We start from the raw sequence: 22,206 nt of genomic DNA on the forward strand, positions 1-22,206 counted from the left end.
ACAAAGGTATCATTACCATGTCAAGATAGAGTCCATTGGTAACAGGAAAGGAATATTTTATTTTATATTTTTATTTAAATTCTTATTGGGATTAAGTCATTGGATTAGTTTATGCATAGGGATTAAGTCATTGGATTAGTTTATACCTGTCACGTACATTAATTTGTCAATAATAATTAAATCTACTGTACTTTATATTTCCAATTATAGAACCATATTAATTCTCCCCATATTTTTTTTTAGCTTCCTGTCGTCACTTCCTGATTACTTGGAAAACTAACGATAACTAGGAATCTATTTTTTTCCTACTCTACCTTACGTAAAAAAAAATGCCGACAAATTATACACGTCTTGGAAATTGTGGCGTACGGGTTAGGTTAGGTTACTGTGTGTGTGTGTGTGTGTGTGTGGTGCAACATGTTCATCCGGTCTTCCCAGAATGGTGGCGTGCAGGTGGGATTTTTAATTTTTTTTTTACCGAGAGTGCAGGTGTAAGTCAGATGAAACCAGTCCAGACAGACAAAGGTTTTATCTTTAACCTTTTAATTGGTGATGGTTGAAGTTTGTGTTCACTTAAAGTACTTGCTTCAAGAGCTTAGAATACGTACTTGAAGACCTTAGTTATTGAAGCATACTAATACATTATAATGTTCACATCCAAAGAATTCTTGACGACAACTGATCAAGGTGTTTCTGGCTTTTAACATAATAAACTACAATATCTTCTAAATGATTAAGTCAATTATTATTAGAGGTTAACTAAGGTCATATTTATAATTTTTCTGCCATCAAATGTATGAATACCTGTTGCAATTATATGTTAAAGATGCTTTGAGTTGCTCATTTTGGCTGGCTGCTGCATGGTGGACAGACAAACAGGTCCTATGAGAAATACTTAGCTGGCAGGTGTGAGTAATGTGTGCAGGCTTAAAAGTTTATCCACATTTCAACACCTTGTTTATTAATTTATAACCAAACTAAACTTAATCTAACCAAACCAAACCTAATCTAATCCAACTCTAATCTATTCTAACCAAACCCAATCTAATCTAACCTAACCTAAGCTGGAAGGAAAAAAGAACTAAGATACATTCCTCCTCTTGTCTTTCCTGGAGGTATTAGACCCCGTAACACAGGTTCCTCGTGATAAACTCGAGGCTCCAATTTCTCAAGTAGATCGTATACAATCAAAGAGCCGCCTCACTGTATTTGTTTATGCTATTTTCAGCCGCTATATTTATTTCCCTAACTTGAATCACCCACTCACATGCAACCTTTACATCTTCTGTTGGGATGAATGTTGTGTAGAATGTTGTAATGTTGAAGTGACCCACTTGGCAGAATTTATCAAGGAACTTCCACTCTTACTCCTCTAGACGTGCTATTACTGATTAGAGACAGAGCGTAAGCCTAAGTAAAGGGACCCTCCTGGAAATAAGCGCCTGGGATCTTTGCCGGCTCTCTTTCGTCAAATTGCCTTACTGTTTACCATTGTTGTATACATGCATTGTCTCGGTACATAGAAAACCGAATACTCCCATGACTGTTTTCAATATGTATCAGCACTATGTATTTCCCAGACTAAATGCATTATTGTTATGTATTTTAGGGGGAATGAATAATGTAATCTATAGTCATAATATATATCCGAGTCCACCAATGCTATGTGTGTTGTATTTTACAGGGGAATGAGTATACGTAGTCTGGGGCAATAATACCTAGACTACCAATACATTTTGTTGTATTATAAGTGAATGAGCACTGTAGGATCAATATACAGCATTTGTATTCCTTTGGTTGTATTTTTGTATTGGGAATGTATTAAAATTTTATTAAATATATAATTACGGGACTATGATGTAACCCCTAAGCTAACATCAATTTTTGGTTGCAGAAAGATGAGTAGTCCGGGTTCGAAAGAGGTTGTGGGCAGCAATGGGGGTCCTGCCTCGAGTTGGGTCCAATTTGACGAGGAGGATGTCAACCAGCAGTCCCTTACCATTGCGAATGATGGCAGCACACCTGCTGTTATTGATGCCCAGTCTGTCCAGGTAACACTAATCTTACTCAAGGGGTTAAATCATCATATTCAAGGGGTTAAATCATCATACTCAAGGGCCTAAATCATCATACTCGAGGTTTGAGAGAAGGAGAATTACCAATATTATTCCTAAATCCTCGTAGGTGTCACTGGACGACCACAACCACACCACGCCAAAGAAAACCCTCAACAAAACAGCATCCGAGCCAGCCAATGGCGTCCGAAAGGGGTCCATCACCTCTTCGACCACACCCACGAGTCTGACCCCCAGCACGGGAGAGACGCGGGTCACCATGTCTCAACTCAGTGCTTCACAGCTTCATAATGTGCCTCTCAACGACCCTTCAGCGCGACCTCCAGCCAATGCCCAGCCGGTCATCAGACAGGGGTTCAGTAAGTCCTGCACTGTCATGGGGTAGATTAGTGGTAAGCTCATGTGATCCTCCTGAACGTGCTACGACGCTAGGTAATGCATTAAGTTAAAAAACAATTGAGAAAATAGTCCCCAGGTAGCATTATGGTGTTTAGTCATTAAGTGAAATAAACTTTGTGGGGCTAATCTTCAGGTGATCCTAATTATACCTTAAGACATCAAGGTTAAGGACACCTATTATGTGAAATATTACATCTGATATACACTTAAAAACTTACTGATACATTACTCTACAGGTTATTTAAAGTAGTTGGTGTAATAGCTATTTGTTATATTTTCAGGTAACAGTGATGTGATATTTTTGTGATATTTTCAGCCAATGGGGATGTCATAGTTACCTTGCTGCCTCAGAACACCTCAATGCCGTGGATTACCCCAGCTCAGTTTCGGCCTGAGCTCGTGCCAGAGGAGTTGATGGCCCAGGGGCTGACGGTGAGTTGTGTCCTCCTCGGGTTGTTTTGTCGCTGAGTCACTCACCACCTCCTTTGAATACCAATCATGGCTGATCTGAGTGAGATAGCAAATACTGTAGCTATAAGGAACTAACTGATGTGACAAACAGTATTTTGTAAGTTTCTTGGATGCAAACAACTAACTGACAACCTGAATGGCTAGTAAGCTGATAAGTGGTGGAATGGTTAAATGTAATGAACAAAAAAAATCTTTATGATTAACTAATGGGGAGGTTAGGTTAGGCTAGGGTTTTTAGTCAATAGGTGATATTAGCGGGGACTCCTAAGTTTAATGACTGAATGAAAAACAAAATCAAAGCAGAACAAATCAAGCCTTTAAGATATGATTAAACGAAAACAAAACATAAACTCGAGTCTTGTAACACAATTCTGTCCTCCCCGCAGTTGACGGTCGAGGATTACGTTCACGTCATGTCCCAGCTGGTTAACGACTACCGGTTTACCCTCTACAACGTCTGCTACAAGCGTATCCTAATGGCCTGGATCTTCCTTGGGTTCATAATCCTGCTTGGCATCCTTTTCTCGGGAGTCTCACAGCTTGCGTTATTTGGAGCCGGAATCGCCTGGCTCATGGTGAACGCAGCGGCGATATTCTTCTGCATGTGGGTCAAAATCAAGGTATGGTATGAGACTTTTTTTATAAGCTCATGTAGTATAGTACCAGTATCTGATGTATGGTTATTTGATGTGTTGATAGTGGTGAGCGGATGTTTGGGCCACGGTTAGGTTAGATTAAGTCCTATTCACCCTGGCCCAAACATCCTTCATTCATTGATAGTGCACTCCTTAAATCATCAGGGAAATTACTTTTTGATTCAAGATGTTTTTGCCTCTTTTGTTTATAATAAATTGTACCTGTTTTATAATAAAGATATCTGTACACTTTTCCAACTATTGTACACATGACATATATAAAAAATAAAAAAATTTAACAACTCGTTTTCTGTTTTCACGACGTACAAAAACAGCTGAATAAGTCGCTGGAGCAGTGTATGGCGGAGATCAACGTCCAGCTGGTCCGCCACAAGATTATATTAGGCCTCGATGACAGGGGGAAACTGTCGTGTCATAAAGTCAATCTGTGCTTCATCTACTTTGACACGCATGACTGTGTGGTGAGTGACTCTTATGTGTATACCTTTTCAACCCAGTAGCATTCACCAGTATGTACTCTTTTACCCAGTAGATTCCACCAATATGTACTCTTTTACCCAGTAGAGTCTACCAGTATGTACAATTTCACCCAGTAGAGTCCACTATCTATTCTATCACCCAGTAGAATCTATCTTCACTCTCAACTAGTACAATAAGTCCTGTCTTTCGTTTTCAATTGGACGAATGCCAAATGAAACTCGAAGTGTTGCGGCTGGATCAAGGAGTCCACGCTGACATGTATTTTTCTTCCAGGCTAAATTGCAGGAGATAATAGAACAGGAGGAACGCGCCGGCCGCAACGTCAACAGCGACGAGGCCAAGATGACGCCCCTCCGCGACCGCATGGACATCGACGATTCCGACATCATCATCACGGGCGCGACAAATACCCGCATCTCCCGGCAACAAGTATGGAAATTAGTCACTTGGTAGTATATTTATTTATAGAGGGTACAGTACAGCATTGGCATAATGTAGTATTGTATTGATCTAAATCTTTCCATGCCAAGGTGAGTATATGTTGCTTTAAGGCATTATTAATTAGCTTTTGGGGGGATTCTGATTATGTTGACTGAAGCTAATATTGATTCTGTTTGCTACTGAATCTGTGAGTACGAGTGTTACTGCCTGTTTTTACTAATTCATTGCTGAATGTGCTTACTGAGCGAATATTCCTGATTGTGTTTACTGAACTGAACTGACTGTTAAATGTGCTTGCTGAATTTTCATTCTGATTGTACATACCATTCTTCTTGCTGAATGTCTTTACTGAACTCTTTTTCTGATTGTGGATGTTGAACTTATGAGGATGATTACTAATGATAATATGACTCATTTGGGGGAACAATGTTGAATACTCCAATATTTTTTCAAGGTCATCACAGTTGAAGCTCATGGATTTTCTTTCCCTTGTACGTATCTCCGTAACTCATGACACAATTATGATAAAACTGGTGTCAAATGATGGGGAATTTAGTCTACTTTAAGGATATGTAAAGGAATCTCACATCATCTGGGAATAAAATGATTTTGGCGTATTTGTTGCTGTTCCCACGAGTGTCTCATATACAGTAAACGTCCAAGTATGAGGTGTAGTATGTATTATGAACTTATGCATACTGGTCTTATTAATGATACTCCATACTGAAGTTATCATTCGTCCAATTATCTCCAGCGTTTGATAATTGAATGACGTACTAACAGATGTCATCTCAAGAACAACAAATGTAAATCGTAAATCGACATCTAGACAATTTATAATAGTGTTATTATAAATTATTTTCATATTAGATTCTTAGAGATCATGGGTTCCTTAATGTAGTTCCCCTCACTTGTTATCTCAGTGTCTTGCTAAGTCCTCCCTCTGTTGCCCCTGTCTGGGTATGCTTGCTCAGGTAACTCTCCTCCCTTCACTTAACCAAACCAGGTGGCAGCTGCTTCACCGATAACCAAACCAGCACTTTAGTTTATGTATGAAAGATCTCAGGTTCAGTATTAACGTAGAGTCTTCATAAGTCATAAAAAAAAGGCTGAAGAGTGTATGAAATGTGGAGATTATCACTGGCTAGTTTGTTTATGGAAGATACTGTACTACTACTATACTTGGAGGTGTACCTTAAGTCCCAGAAAGTATAAGGCATCAATGCTGATAGATAGGTTGATAGAGGCAGTATATAGTTAATCTGTTTCCCATTATAGAGCAAGATGGCCGGGTAGATTGATAGGTATGGTATATAGGTAAGCTATTCCCTATAATCCAACAAGATGGCCGGGTAGATTGATAGGTATGGTATATAGGTAAGCTATTCCCTATAATCCAACAAGATGGCCGGGTAGATTGATAGGTATGATATATAGGTAAGCTATTCCCTATAATCCAACAAGATGGCTGGGTAGATTGATAGGTATGGTATATAGGTAAGCTATTCCCTATAATCCAACTGTCGTGGTCCCTTTTTCAAAAAACATTTTCACAGTATTCTCCTTGTAGGCTGTTACTGTGTATTTATTGCATGTTATATATTAAAAGATGAATTTATATATTCAGGAAAGTCATATAGTTAAACATAGTTGTAATGTGTTGAAAAGTGATGAGAATATAATGTTTTTTTAGCTCAAGAAGAGGACTTAATTCCTGGACCCAGAACTTTAGTGTAAATTAAACTATGTACCTCAATAAACCCCTCACCTGACCTGACCTAACTCAACCCCTGAATTAACTTAAATCAACCCCGAACCAAAACTAACCTGAGTCAACCCCTAACCTAACCTTAACTTCCTCTTAACATAGCCCAACTTAATTTAACCAAACTGGCAGTATTATGGTAAGATGGAAATTTAGGTCTGGTTACAGTTCCAGGTTTTGGAATTAGTTTTGCCCAGAATGTGACATTGTCTGGATCAGTGGATGTCACTTATGTAATAGTAAAGTACAGTACTGTATTGGATTTAAACAGCTGAAAACTTGTAAAGGAGCAAATGTAACGTTGGTAATGGAGAGTATTTTCCCATTTTTTTGTGTTTCTCTTGTCAGTTTTCTTATGTCTCTTGTTGTTGGAAAATATATATGGAAAGTTTGTAATATGTCCTGCATGAACTTTAGCTGAGCTCTTATGTGCATTGTCTGACTCATATTGTGCTTTAAAGCGTCACATCAGTTGACAATTATTTATTTATTTATTTATTTTGCTTTTTAATGTAGAATTTTGCACTTTTAAAGCATAAAGAATTGTTCTATGTTCACATTTATGTGCCCTGCATGTAGCATGGAGGTCTGCATGTTTTGCAGGAGAGAGCGGAACTCCTGCTCACCCGCTACAGCCAGCGCTGGGCCAAGGACTTCCTGCGCAAGAGGCTCGACTGGGCTTTTGATGCATCTGCCCGTTTGGAGGGTCTCTCCCCTCCTGTAGCCCCACGCCACTTAGCCACCGCTCGCTGCCTCTGCCAGTACATTGAGGAACACCTCTCAGTCAAACTCCCGCGCCAAGAGCGAGCTTCTCGTGCGCAGTGTGCTTGCATAACACGGTTCTGCCAAGATGCTGAATTATAATTGATACCTTTATACCATAGCCTTACATATATTGCTAATCAACATTTATACAGAACATTTTTTATAATTTTTTAGTTTAAAATGAGGACACTGAGTTTTAATAGGTTCCATGTTGTCTCATAGTAAATACTGTACTGTGTTATAATTGTTAAAGAAACCTTCAGTGTTCCACAGGTACACTGTACTGTACCTTGAACTCATCATCATCATGATAGATTACAACGAATTTAGATTTTTTGAAGTGTAAGAACCTCTATTATGTAAGACAACTGTATGTGATGATATTGAAATCTCAGAATATTATTATTTACATAGGTGTTAGATTTTTTCTTTCTCATTGTTGGTTTTAGTTCAACAGAAGATCTGTGTAATCTGTTGCTGCAGGTTTTTTGAATTTATATTTTAATAGAAATTTGGACACCTGTACATTTACAGATGGGGTGTAGTGGCTCAGTGGATACAACACTCCTCTCCTATTCTTAGGGTCACTGGTTCATGAAGGCAGTCGAGTGCAGTGCCAACCACAATTCCTCCTTCTGTACCAAAAAAATGACTTGGTCTTTTGCTGCATATGTACTTCCCCTCATGAACCTTCAGTCATACAGGAGCCACTTTAAATGTGTCACTTTTATGGGCTAAGATGGTAATAGAAATGACCCGGTGTGTTCCTCCATTGACCAACTCAAACTTGGAGTCTCAGTTCAGTTGTTGAGTATTATAGACAGGAGATGTTCAGGAGATAGTATGTTTATTACTGATTCCAAGGAGTGGAGGAAGACACAAAGCCTTCACTTCCCTATTGAAATCCTTGGGTCACTCTCCGTATGTTCCTTGCATCACTCTCCATATGTTCCTTGCATCACTCTCCATATGTTCCTTGCATCACTCTCCATATGTTCCTTGCATCACTCCATATATTCCTTGGGTCACTTCATATTTTCTAGGATTAGTTTTCATGTTTTCTTAGGTTTTCATTCCATATTGTCCTGTTACTTTCTATACACTGATCTTGTACTCATCCCTCTCTCTTGTATCCCATTTTCTTTGAGGTTTGTGTACAGTTCCCCCTTGATCAACCTCACAGAAAACTGATAGATATAGAGACATATTTCCATCTCAAACTGTAACTGAATCTCATGTTGATTAGGTTAGGTGAGGCTTGGTCATGTTGTTAGGTTTGGTTATGTTGTTAGGCTTGGTTATGTTGTTAGGTTTGGTTATGTTAAGTTAGGCTTTGAGCTGAGGTTTCACAGATGTGTTCAATATTGTAATTATTTTTTCATTGGGTAGACTGACTTCCTCTAAATCAAGAAGTGATTAGGATGATCATTATTCTTTATGGTTCAAATGTTATTCAAGATAATTATCACCAAAACATTCCAACAGTTTAAATATCAGGATGTTTGTGTATCCTAGTTCATATGTTACCCACGGTGTTTATTACCATTACATTCCAATAGTTTTAACAATACTTGACAAAACTGAACAGGGATTTTAAGGAGATGGAAAAAAGTATAAGTGTGAAAGGGTGTTGAAACCTACTTAAAAATATAAATGCGAGAATCTTCCCCGGAAAATAGGTAAAGAGAGCATCATTTATTCCACCCATTATAGGATTATTACCCATGGGCTATTGGATCCCATTGAAGGTCCCAAGTTTACTGTGTTATTTATGGTAGAAAGACTTGAGGGATTGATGCAGTCACCCCATACATGACATATACATGACATGGGTGTGGTATGGGCACCACTGACCTGTATGTAATATTGTATATATTTATTTTTTTGTCTGTACACTAAAAGCAAGACTTCTCTAACAAGATTAAACTGATTTTAACATTTCTTTCTTCTGTTCTATTTTTTAATTTGTGGAGTAGCTTACTTTAAATTGACTAAACTGACTGAAATAAATGTACTAAAGGTTGCTTGTGTGGAGTATGTATCCTGGAGGTTGCCTGTGTGTAGTATGTGTCCTGGAGGTTGTCTGTGTGGAGTACGTGTCCTGGAGGTTGTCTGTGTGTAGTATGTGTCCTGGAGGTTGTCTGTGTGGAATACGTGTCCTGGAGGTTGCCTGTGTGGAGTGTGTCCTGGAGGTTGTCTGTGTGGAGTACGTGTCCTGGAGGTTTCCTGTGTGGAGTATGTGTCCTGGAGGTTGTCTGTGTGGAATATGTGTCCTGGAGGTTGCCTGTGTGGAGTGTGTCCTGGAGGTTGTCCTGTGTTGGTGTAGTGTGTCCTGGAGGTTGCCTGTGTGGAGTGTGTCCTGGAGGTTGCCTGTGTGGAGTGTGTCCTGGAGGTTGCCTGTGTGGAGTGTGTCCTGGAGGTTGCCTGTGTGGAGTATGTTTCTTGAAGGCCTGTGTGAAGTACAACATAAAGCTTGCCTGTATGGAGTACGACTTGAAACTTGCTTGTATGGAGTACGATTTGAAGCTTGCCTGTGTGGAGTATGACATGAAGCTTGCCTGTGTGGAGTATGACTTGAAGCTTGCGTGTGTGGAGTACGACTTGAAGCTTGCCTCACGCTGCTTTAGCTTCGACTTATACATGGTAATCTATATACGGTACTGTACTTATTTCTCGCAAGTACTGGACTAGTATAGCTTGCTGAAAGGACACGATATATGCATCATTTATTGTACCTTAGTGCGAGTAGTTTTACCAAGAAGAGGAACAAGAATCTGTCGGCTTTCTATCTTTTAGTGTAAATTTCTAGGGCATTGCATGAGGAAGGACGTTCTGTGAGAAACTTAGCTATGTACCTTACTTACTTACAAAAACACCTGCAGTAGTTAATTGGTGTATAAAAACCACCTGTGGCTGTTAATTAGTGTGTGGGTTAAGGTGAGTTGATGTAGTACAGGAGCTATACTTAAGAGGCCTCGTAGGTAGTGTACAGTTGCCCATCTCGTTAACTCGTGTAGCGTAATATTTAATAAGACTTCAAGTGCATCTAATTCCTTTCATCTCTGACAATGGTTATCAAGAGGAATATAATTTTTATTTCCTAACTCTAGTGGCTCCCTAAAATTTATTTCATCCAACCCCAAATCCACTTATGTTTTATTTAATGCTTCTTCAGTGTCTGTACAGAATTATACACCTCATTTGCTTACTGAAATATATATAGTGAAGGAAACTGTTATTACATTTATATTATATCAAGTACAGTACAGTTCTGATTACATTTATATATTTCAAGGACAGTTCAGTTCTGAATACATCTTTATAAATCAAGGACAGTTCTGATTACATTTTTATATATCAAGGACAGTTCTGATTACATTTTTATATATCAAGGACAGTTCTGATTACATTTTTATATATCAAGGACAGTTCTGATTACATTTTTATATATCAAGGACAGTTCTGATTACTGTGAGTAACGTTTCATCGTATTTTTTCAGCAAATTTTTTATGAGAATCTTCCATTAAGTTTAGACACGTGTTACATAGGGTCTCTTTTAAGATGTTAGGTACTGTACTGTCATTTTGGGGCAGACTCATCGTAGATAGTTTGTACAGGTATACATGATTGGGGATGGTGTCGTTAGATCAGTAAATCATTCATTAGTTGTTTAGTATTTGATCTATAAGATTGACTTGAGGTATCTTGGGGGGGGGGGGGCTATAAATTACAATATATAATTTTATTTTTTATCTTTATATATTTTTTTTAGATTGGCAGATAGTCTTTAAGGATAATTTGTATATTGTACAGTTTACGATGGATTTTAGGTCAGTTTTAATATTGACGGCAACTCACTGACCAACTTTTCATGGTAACTTTTTTTAACAATTCCGTCCATTGCTTCTCATGAATTTTTTATCCCGTTGATATATTTTTTTATGAAATTGTACTGATAAGTTTATTACAAGACTTAAAACTTTCATCAATGGTAATTATTTTTGTATGTTGGCAGAAGCTCACATATTATATCTGAATATTTCTTATTTACATCAGTAACTCTATACTGTATTGTTTTTAAGTGATTATTAATGTACCAGTCACTACGTTATTATTTTTAAGTGTGTAATATGTTTAGGTGACCTCCAGTGTATAACTCTGTTTATAAATCTTTATCTTGTAATGCATTCCATTATTATATTCACTACCTAACACTAGTGTACACTCAACTTGTAGTTAACCCTTAACTGGCGGCCGTTATCGGTAAAGTTAGCTGTAGGGACGGTGGTCATCATCAGTGGAAGTTAGTTGTAGACCTGACAGCCATCATCAGTGTATGTTTCATGTTCCTTGCGCCCCATTTTTGTGCACACGGGGCCAGAGTAGGGCATCCTTAGCTGCCAGTTAAGGGTTAAATCAGGTGTATCATTAACATAAGTTGCCGAGTACTTGAGGGCAACATCAACCTATTGTAAAATTCTAAGCATCTCAGCAGAACCCACATAAAATCCTCAAAATGAATCGGTTAGTTTTGGCCTTTGTGCACTGGCAAGTGAGTGAGTGAGTGACTGACTGACTGACTGGTTTGGCTAATAAGACCCATACTATGATATTCACAATAAAGCCATCCTCATGAATCTTACTGAGTCTTAGATAAGGCTTATATACCAGGACCTAAGATGACGGGTTTTCATTAGCATCTGTTCGGTGATGTTGCCGTTCATGCTGTGTTGTGATTTATCATAACATTTCTATTTGAAGACTTAATTAATTTTCAAGTTTATTTTATCCTACAGTTTTTGGTTTGTTGTAGTTTATTTATTAGTTTCGTATTTTAATGATTTTGTACAGTAACTTCTTTAAGATGAATATTCTTGTATTTTCATTTATTTTTAATGTATAATTCATTTATGTAAATCTGTAAATAGAATTTTATTATTTTAGTTCATAAAATTTAAAGCATTGTCAGCATTAACCCCTTGTGTACGTGGGTCTCTCTCTGCTGAGTAAGATCATTTGGCATTAACCAAATAAAATCCTAAAATTGGCGTCCCCATACTGAAGGGGTTAGAGCAACTCTCCATACCGTACTGTAAACAATATAAGCCTTATTTTATTACTCTTTTAAGATTCATTGTTGCTACCATATGAAAAGAAAGGGTCATCTTTAAATGGAATATGATTGGTAGATTTGGGAACTCTTCCAAATGGCCTATACATACCAGATATCCTTTATGTACCAAATGGCCTGTACAGTATATGGCAGATGACCCTCACAGTACAGAATATTACTCAAAATTCAGACTAGGTCCTTGAATGAGATGAACTCCGTCCTTGGCCCAGAGCTGACTGAACAGTGAACTAAGCAGTGTCAGGTTTGTAAATTTTAATGTATTGTTGGAAATATTATCCTTAAAGTAATATAACTGTGAAGGATGATGTTAAATAGGGTGAAAAATGTGGTTGATATTCATGCTTTCTCTCAGACTAGGGAGTGGGGTGTTGATGTACAGTGTGTGTCATGTGGCTGTTTGATGCCCTTCCTGAAGGGGTAATGAAGGAAGTCTTGGTTAGTAGTCTAAGCTGGGAAGTAAGGTTAGAAATATTTAGATGGGAATATAGCAAGATAGTAATTTTAGTGCATGATGATGATCCTGTGATGGTGAATAAAACAATAGGACAATTACAAGATTAATTAAGGTTATTTAGTAGATACTGTAGATATGTGAGAAGTAGTAGTTGAGGATGGATTCAGAATGACCAGAGCCCCTGTGTGAGATGGAGGTGGCACAGTAGAGATGGAGGAGACGTCAGGGTATTCAACTCGTATATACAGTACTCTTAGTTGAGATGGAGGAAAAGCCAGAGGTAATAAGAATTCCAAGAGGCATGTGTGTAGAAGAATCCAATTTTACAAGTATGCTGGAAAATATAATCCAACGTAATTCTTTTTATTTAATGGAAGTAAACCGTTGATGCGGTTATATTAGACTGGTAGGGAAGAATTTAAAGTGATATTTGTTTAAGGTAGTTGAGTAGTAATGAGTTAAATTAAGAAAGGAGGATGTAAAGGGAATACAGTGTAGTTCTCCTCTGATTCATCGCAAGGTTAGGTGAGGTGAGGTAAGGTGCCAAAAAAGATTTAGATTATTTAGTTTTGTGATGAAGTGCACCTCTGTAGAAATAAGGAGCAAAAGTGAGGGGTGAACGTGTAGATATTGCCAAACTCCCTAGAATTGCTTTTGAAACACAATTTATAGGGTTTAGTTATACAGTAAACTCTTGCATATACAGGTACAGTGTGTAATATAAGTGTTATTGATTTTCTCTTGACCATATTTGGTGGTTATATATAGGATGTTGATGCTTACAATCTTGGTAAGGTGATCTGATGTGTCCTCTCTTTCTCTCTCCTCCTCCCTCTCTCTTGAACTGCAAATAGATAAATTACTCTTTTATTTTTTGTTTATACTGTAATAATATTTTAGTGTTTTGCATGGTCATTGTGCTGCAGTCCTGTGTATGGCTGGCTAGAGTTCCAACTTGTGAAGAGAAAGGAATATTATACGATGACTGACGTGCTGGTCCTTCATCATTACTTTTCTTGTGTATATTTAGGAGCTGATTAATGCAGGAATAGTCAACTTCTCCCACTAATAGGAAAACTAATACAATCAAACACTTGTTAATAATCCATTTTTTAATATTTTATTTTGACGGTTCACCAGGATAGAGCTCGCTTACTGCTGGTACGGTACAGTCAACGGTGGGTGAAGGCCGTAGCTCGGGGATCGTTGTCTATCGTTCCCACCAACAACGAGGGGAGCAGCCCCCCGACGCTACCTCCCCGCCACTGTTCCACGAGACAGTGCCTGTGTCAGTATATCGAGGACCACCTCCACTATAAGCCTCAAGGTTTGTGTAAGCTGGCCTCCACCTTCTGTAGCCTACCAGACTTGAACTGAACATCTAGACGCTGCTGGTAACCTCTTTATCTGGGTTTTCTTGGAGACTAAATTTATTAACATGGCGAAACCTCGTTAATCAATGCTTAAGATTATTATTATTAATTTTTTGAAGTTTTATATTATCTCTTCAGAAGAATTGACATAGAGAAGATGTGTACATAATTATCGAGGCTTCTCTATACCCGGGACGCTACTTCATGATCTTATTGGCTCTACCCACAATTCTCTTATCTAGTTGGATCTGTCACGGTGGAATGAGTACTACTTCTGTGGAATAGTGGAACCTTATACATAGCTTAAATGGCAATGGTCGGGAGATATTTTTTAACTGACCTTTAACCCATTCAATCTTAACCAAATATAAGTAATGTGTCAACCATGAAATTTATTGTAGTTTGTTTATTTGGTTAATGATTCCCTGTCGTCATTGAAGGATAAACACCAAGAGACTCCACAGAAAGTAAAACCCATCTTGTAAATTTCTAGCTGTTCCATTATATTTTTGACCAGAATACTACAACATCACTTGAAATTGAATCAAAACAAAATTGCTGTTTAATATTCTGTAATAAAGGCCCCAAAATATCCCCTCTGTAGCCTAAACAACACCCTATTTGCATTCCTTTATACTATTATGATCTTCCTCCATTCTGTATCTTAAGTTACATCTGACCTTCAACTTTTTTAGAAGGGTTTGGATTCTCTCTCACTTGTTGATCTTATTCTTTACTCTATGATATAAGAGGATTACAAGCCTATCTCGTCTTCATTAATATTCAGTCAAGGGATCTATTTTTATGATGTAGATTTTAATAGTCTGGGAAACTAGCTCACTTTTTTAATATAAGTTAGTTATGGCTTTTAATATTCTGAAGATATTTTATTACAATATGGCTCTTGATATCCTAGAAACATATCTTTTCTTTTTATAGTTCTGTATGGTTTTTATGTTTGGGGTTAGATATATATATATATATATATATATATATATATATATATATATATATATATATATATATATATATATATATATATATATATATATATATATATATATATATATATATATATATATATATATATATATATATATATATATATATATATATATATATATATATATATATATATATATATATATATATATATATATATATATATATATATATATATATATATATATATATATATATACTTTATTATGATATAGGTCTTGTGCTTTGCCATCAAATCGTAGCATTTTATAGCTTTACAGATGAGTCATATCAGACGACCACAGGTTCATCCCCTTTTGGCGCTCACACACTGTCATGGAGGTGTACGAGGACTCTGTATAATACTGTTGATTCGTGATCCATTCTTTGATTACAAAATGTACTTACGGACATAATATTGGACTTGTGGACTTAAAGGACTGACATAATGATGGACTTGCTTCCTAATGGCTTTATACTGTTTTCATAAAGATGGACTTTTGGGGGTGGGGGTCATAATATACATATCGACAGGTAAAGTGCTTCCATAATCATATTCAGCTTCTTGATGATGTTCAGAAAGATGATCATCTAAAGACATCCATTTAAATGATGCCACAGATCTCGATAAATGGTAATTCTCAATCATTATACAGTGTCAGGTTTTAAGAGGACCATCTGCTACAGAGAGTGACCTGAGACTAACCTTCCTAGTATATAATGATAGAGCTCCAGCCTTTATGTACAGTACTAGAGTTTGCTCAAAATTGGTGACATAGATCAAGGGCATCACCAAAAGGACATGTACAGCTGGGATAGGGATTAGCCTGTTAACTTTTGGGCATCTAGATTGGCAGCAGAGTTATTTAAATCAACACTGAAGTCACAACAATCAACATTACACAGATGATATTAGTATAGGACCTTTTTATGGTCTTTAGAGTAGAGGGATGACTAGTGTATGGTTATTAAACTCTCCTCTGAATTACTAAAAGATCTAAGATTACTATAGCGTAAATATATCTGTGAGGAAGAAACTTAGAAGACTTTGCATTTTACATTAAGGAATATAACTTTTTGTAGTAATTATGATGGTATTTTCTCTTGACTGGTTTAATAACTGATCCTCTGTAAAGATTGGACTCGACTAATATATTTTTTTAAGTTCTTTAGCACATATCCAGAACTTTGACCTTAAGGTGGACATGTGAGGAAATGGGGATAGACTGTTTACATGTCATTCCCATATATTTTTCCCAGTCCATTTTCAATCATAATGTGACCTTCAGGTTGTAACGACAAGTAAGTTTGTGTGTAAAGGATAGATCTTAGTTGAGTACGTATTGCAGTTTGTGCTTATTATGTGTAGGTAATGTGTAAGATGGTATACATTATATTAAATTCTTTATTGTAGTCAGCATTAAATATTCTTACTTACCTGGTTGTGTGTAAACTGGCTTGAGGTGATACACTGTGTTATTATACTCTTTGGGAATATGGTATACCTGTACTTAGTATATATACTAATTGGGCTTTCATAACGTACAGACTTATTTCATGTCAAAAGAAACTACATCTGGTGTTAGGTCACTTTGCCTCTCAGCATGAAAGAACTTACGGGAGTGAAACAAATATATGTTGTCCGTCAGCAAACAATAATAGGTGTGTAGTTTAAGCATTAGTTTGGACACCTACACCTAACCTCACACTTAAGTCAGCAGCCAACTTCATGTTCTTGTGAATCATCCTCAAAATTTTTGCGATTCATCCATCAATGTTAACTTGATGTACTGCAAAATGATCAGTTATAATGAAAAAGAGCAATTTATTGATTATAGTATCATAAAATTGTGTTTTTATTCAGATGTTGTAAATTTTGTCTAAATCTTCCATTAATAATTATATATAAACATTAATGATAAAATAATAATAATAAAGTTTACTCCTACTAACACACACACACACACACACATGTAGGTATGGTCAGTCACCCTCAACAGCCACCTCCAATATGCACCACTCTTGTAAATCCTGACAACAGTATTCATCACCGAGTGTCACCCTTACCCTTGTGTTTCACTGCATCAATAATACTAGCTTCAGTACAGTGTGTTATTTTCCATCCTACATCATTAAGTATGGTGTAGATGTTGGTACAATACTTCCCTGGTGTATTTTTTAGACTAATATCGTATATTTGTGTTTCCTCCCCCCCTCCATCTCTTCCACCTGCCATTGTATTGTACAGCTAAACATCATCCTATCATTCATTATATTATACATTCTCATTATATATATTTCCTACATTATCATTCTTTTTACTCTTTCTTTTCTGCCATTTTGATGTTTGTATCCTCGGGAAATTTAGACTCACATCCATACATTAAGAGCTTAGATAAATACCACAGTGTAAGCCTTGAACACACTCCATACTTAATGTCATGTAAACTTCAAGCAAACTTAGCCTTGTCATAACCATCAGGTGCTCACAGGGTAGCTAAGCATTGACCCCAGATACCACACATGAGAATTTATTACCTACCTTTACCAGTCTCTCTTTTAATGAATGCTACACTGAGAATAACCATTTCTTACAGTAACTAAAGTGTATTCTTATTTAAACTAATTTTTCAACCACGTAATGGCTAATCTATAAGTGTAAAGTTATTGTAATGTCTCGGCTGTTGTCATAGTAATTCCTGCTTAATCCTGTGAGAAATTATATCATGTGCCGTTATTTGGACCTCATGTCACTATCATCCATCACTGAGTAGCCAAAGAAACATGATACACTAATGAGATACTTCAATACAGGCACTAATAATTGGCTTGTGTTCGAGTTTGTCAGAAGTGTTTACTGCCTCCAATGCATGGTAACCAACTTGTGACTCCTCATCTTGGTTTATCTACTAATACACTCTGAGAATATTATTAAATAACCCGCTCCATTTACTATAATGAAGGAACTACAGACACATCAAAATAATATCTACATTTGAGGGGTCATTGTCTTTGGGCATTGATTTAAGTGCCTGTGATTACACTATAGGAATCTTCTACCAATTAAACATTGATTTAAATACAAACATCACTTTTTATTAACACAGACATGCATATTGATAGTCTTTTAATTATGCAATATATTAATTAGTCACATTATTGCAGCTTGTTGTTGATTGAAGTCAGCAGTGACAAAGGTACTACTGGGCTGTTAAATACACAGTAGTTTATGCAGTTTTCTTTTCGCACATTTTTCTTTCACTGTGGAATGTTAGAATGCAGCAGCTATAGTTATGATGATTCCCATATATGACCATTTGCAAGTGATTTTTTTCTCTCTGAGTCATGCATTAGTGTGTACGTGGATGCAGTGTTTTGGTATGCGCATTTTGTGATCGTCCATATTTATAAATTATTGGCTTGTACGCGGCGATGTGTTGTGTAGGTTGGCAGTTGGCCTTGTTGATACCGATCAGATGCCCTGTGGAGTAAACCCTTGCTTAGTCGTTAAATGCTCAATGCTCCAGATGATTAACTAAAGATTAAACATGATGGAATTAAAATTAAAGGATATTAATATTTATTTTTTTAAAGAAAGTCGTGTAACTCGGCTTTAATAAGAAGTTATTTTATTGGCCCATTTCATTAAACTTCAACTTTCATCGTGATAAAAGTTCAGTGGGAATCCCCGGTCCAGCGTTGTCTTGTTATTCAAGGAGATAAGTTGATCGTAGACTGAGTTGTGAAGCTGCTTTGGCTGGCATGGTCAGCTGAGAGTCGGTCACTTAGTTATATCATGAGTATAGGTAATGTAATACTTTCACACTTGGGACTCTGGAGGTTAAACTTCTCACCCCATAACACACACTATTACAGTAATACCTCTGCCATTATAACTTTCAAAATTTAAATAAGATGGAACAACATAACAGTTTAAGAAAAAGACAGACATTTGATTATTTGTCATTTATTTGCATGTTAGACAATGCTAAAACAACCTACGCATGAGCATGTTTTTGCATGTGGCTTCTCCCATCAAGAGTACTTGCTTGACGTCAGTACCAATCCCACTTGATTTTGTGTGTCTGATTTACAATGCTTACAGTAACCATGAGTAAACTTTATGAATATTCTCCCTGTTGTGCCATAGACTATCTTGTTATGTGGGAAGTTAGAGAAACCATAGATATAATTTTTCAAACTCTTAGTATATAGTTTTATATCTGAGCTTCGTAATGTAGTACCAAAAAAAAAAGTGCTGCTTGTTGGTGTTACTGTATGTGATTGAATAAAAAACAAAAGACAATCACAACATCTAATACTAGTGATTAGTTATTTTGTTATTTAAATTGCCTTACTCAGGTGCCTTGTTCTTTGTTTTTTTTACTTCCTTCCTGTTTGATCTCACTTGACTTCACTTGCCACATTTTAGGTTGCTTTGCTCTGTGTGAATTCTGGCACCATGCGAGCCCCGGCGTCACTCAGGCTGGACCGATAACGGGATATAATCTTGCCTGATCAAGTTGGAGGTCGGAGGCCACCTAGATCAGACTATATTCTTCTGCCTTGCTAATTGGGGATTTGTCTCTCTCTAAAAGCTCTTAAATCTGACACAGTATATTGGCTGATATGTCCTTAGAAATTATCCAGGATATTTCAGTTTGTATCAGCAGTCACTGTAAATCGTAAAGGCATAAAGACAGAGGATAGAGATAGGGAATAAGATATAAAGAGAAAACTGAGAGTGGAGAATTGTTTTATATATACACAGTATCTTTTAAAGTATTAAGACGAATCTCGTTAAAGTTTTATGGATTAGTGTTTAGTACAAGATGATGATAATGGCTTCACTTTGATGGTAGCTAGACCAGTGTGTGTAGTGTCCATACGGTGATTTTAAGTTGGGGTGAACACAGGCGAGGCCTAAGGATCACTGACTGAGGTGTGTGTGTGTGTAGAAGTTTTAGCGTGAGTTACCCTAGGAGGCTCTGAAAGCAGGGATAAGTGAGAGTGAGGGTAAGACTGTGTGTGTGTGCGTGCGTGTCCATAAATGTTGCTTGATTTAATTGATCGCTCTGTCAAACTGGAACCATCCTGGAGAATTTTGGTCATTTTATATATGGAAGATAAAGAGTTTCATTTTGGCACTGCTTTTTTTCACTTAATTCCCAAAGATAACTATATTGTGACAGATTTAAGTCTTGGTATTAATTTTTTCCTCTTTGTATTCCTTGTGTCTTGTATATCTGTACTGTACAGTACATCTTTTTTAAATGGGTTTATATGTGTAATGGCATTCCTGTTAGCACCTTTAATATTTAGTTTTTTGTAGATTTCTATAGTTTCCTTCTCTTTTAAAACTTTTTTATATATTTTGTAAAAAAAAAAGGAGTATTAATGTGATTTTTTAATGATTTAAGATGATATAGTGTTTAGTAAAAACTTATCCATGTTTGTGTCATAAACTTAGTCCTTAACACTGACTTACACCCGAGAATATGTGTCATACAATGTATTAGTGCTAATGAACTGTATAAATCTCCTAAAGGTATTTAAAAAAGTCAATGTATGTCCAAACAACTCATAGCATCTCAGTGTCTTTAAAAGTGTTATGTACCTTGTGATATATAAGTAAGACTTGTCCCTTTTTTAATGTTATAGTTTAGTTGTTAATCCCTTTAATAATACGATGTCTTAGCTTTAACCTACACAGTCCTCCCCCTTTTCTCTTATGTGCTTGTGTGCGTATTTTTGCAGGAGAGTGTCTGTTGTGTGCGCAGATGGCCGACCAGATGTCGTTTTATAGTGCCACTTGATTGCTGTCATTGCCGATTCTGATTTCCATTTACTCTTTACTGTACCCGAATTCAACAGATGGTAATGAGGTTAAATTATAGGTGAAAAACAGTGTCCTTTTGTATGATTAGTGAAGACAGTATCCCTCCTCTGTATGTAGGTGAAGACAGTGTCCTTCCTCTGTATGGTTGGTGAAGACAGTATCCCTCCTCTGTATGTAGGTGAAGACAGTATCCCTCCTCTGTATGGTTGGTGAAAACAGTATCTTTCCTCTGTATGGTTGGTGAAAACAGTATCTTTCCTCTGTATGGTTGGTGAAAACAGTATCTTTCCTCTGTATGGTTGGTGAAAACAGTATCTTTCCTCTGTACGGTAAGGTGAAGACAGTGTCCGTCTTCAGTATGATTTGGTTTTATCACCTAAATTCACATGATCGCTACAAGCTGATACAGATCTATGAAGCGATATCCCTCATCTCTGCTAAGCGGCTCATCAGTAGTTCCTGGTTTGCGATAAAGTATACACAGTATTTAAACAACCCCTTCGTCTTCCCAGCTAAACTATTTACCCTCTATGATCTGGTTATGTTAGTTCCCCCATGCATAGGGATGTGATAATCACTTTAGTTTAGTCATCCTCATTGCTACTTTCAATTCAGAATCTAAAATATTTTTTTTAAGCTTTACACCAAAATGTTTTCTTAATTGGGATTTTTATTAATACATGTAAATGTCTGTCGATGTATATTATTTTTTAAAAGAGAACACGGAAGAGAAGAGTAGATTCACATCAGTTTGTAATATGATGAGTTTTAGACGGTACTTGAGATTTGAGAGCACTTCAGGTTATGGTACACTAAAAAAAAAACGTAATAAAGATCGGAAAATTAGATTTATTTAGATGAAAATAAAGAGATTCTCGTTAATTTGCAGCTGTCAAGAAAATACTGTCCGTTTCTGTGTGTTGCATCCCAGGCTGTGATATCATTCATGTGTGGTAGGTGAGGACTGAATGTAATATTTGAGTACTGAGTGTGTGTGCTAACTGAGTACTAAATGTGATAGTTAGATACTGAATGTGCTAGTTGAGTACTGAATGTGTGATAATTAAGTACTGAATGTAATATTTGAGTACTGAATGTGTGCTAACTGACTACTAAATGTGATTGTTAGGTACTGAATGTGCTAGTTGAGTACTGAATGTGCTAGTTGAGTACTGAATGTAATATTTGAGTACTGAATGTGTGCTAACCAAGTACTAAATGTGCTAGTTGAGTACTGAATGTGTGCTATAGTTAATATCACTCTTATAAGAATTAAATTATATACCGATAGTGTCACATAATGCACTAAATGGGGACATATATTTTTTTATTTTTTTATTTTTATTTAATAAGTTTACTCTATGAAACAAGT

General features: G+C 36.6%; 1 protein-coding gene across 9 annotated transcripts in view; it reads left to right on the forward strand.

Annotated features, from left to right (window-relative positions):
- Positions 1–21,677, forward strand: part of LOC121868546 (transmembrane protein 268-like) — a 40,988-nt gene extending 19,311 nt beyond the window's left edge. For 3 of the 9 annotated variants that reach the window (XM_042369264.1, XM_042369262.1, XM_042369265.1), the window contains exons 2-9: positions 1,895–2,051; positions 2,185–2,434; positions 2,791–2,906; positions 3,332–3,565; positions 3,916–4,062; positions 4,355–4,510; positions 13,782–13,968; positions 19,428–21,677. In XM_042369264.1, coding sequence (XP_042225198.1) covers positions 1,899–2,051; positions 2,185–2,434; positions 2,791–2,906; positions 3,332–3,565; positions 3,916–4,062; positions 4,355–4,510; positions 13,782–13,968; positions 19,428–19,513 — 1,329 coding nt within the window. In that variant the 5' untranslated portion in view covers positions 1,895–1,898 and the 3' untranslated portion in view covers positions 19,514–21,677. The other 6 variants (XM_042369270.1, XR_006089419.1, XM_042369269.1 and 3 more) reach the window with 6 other exon arrangements.
- Positions 21,678–22,206: the final 529 nt, after the last annotated feature.

Source organism: Homarus americanus, unplaced genomic scaffold, assembly GCF_018991925.1.
Source record: "Homarus americanus isolate GMGI-L3 unplaced genomic scaffold, GMGI_Hamer_2.0 scaffold59495, whole genome shotgun sequence".
NCBI lineage: Eukaryota > Metazoa > Arthropoda > Malacostraca > Decapoda > Nephropidae > Homarus > Homarus americanus.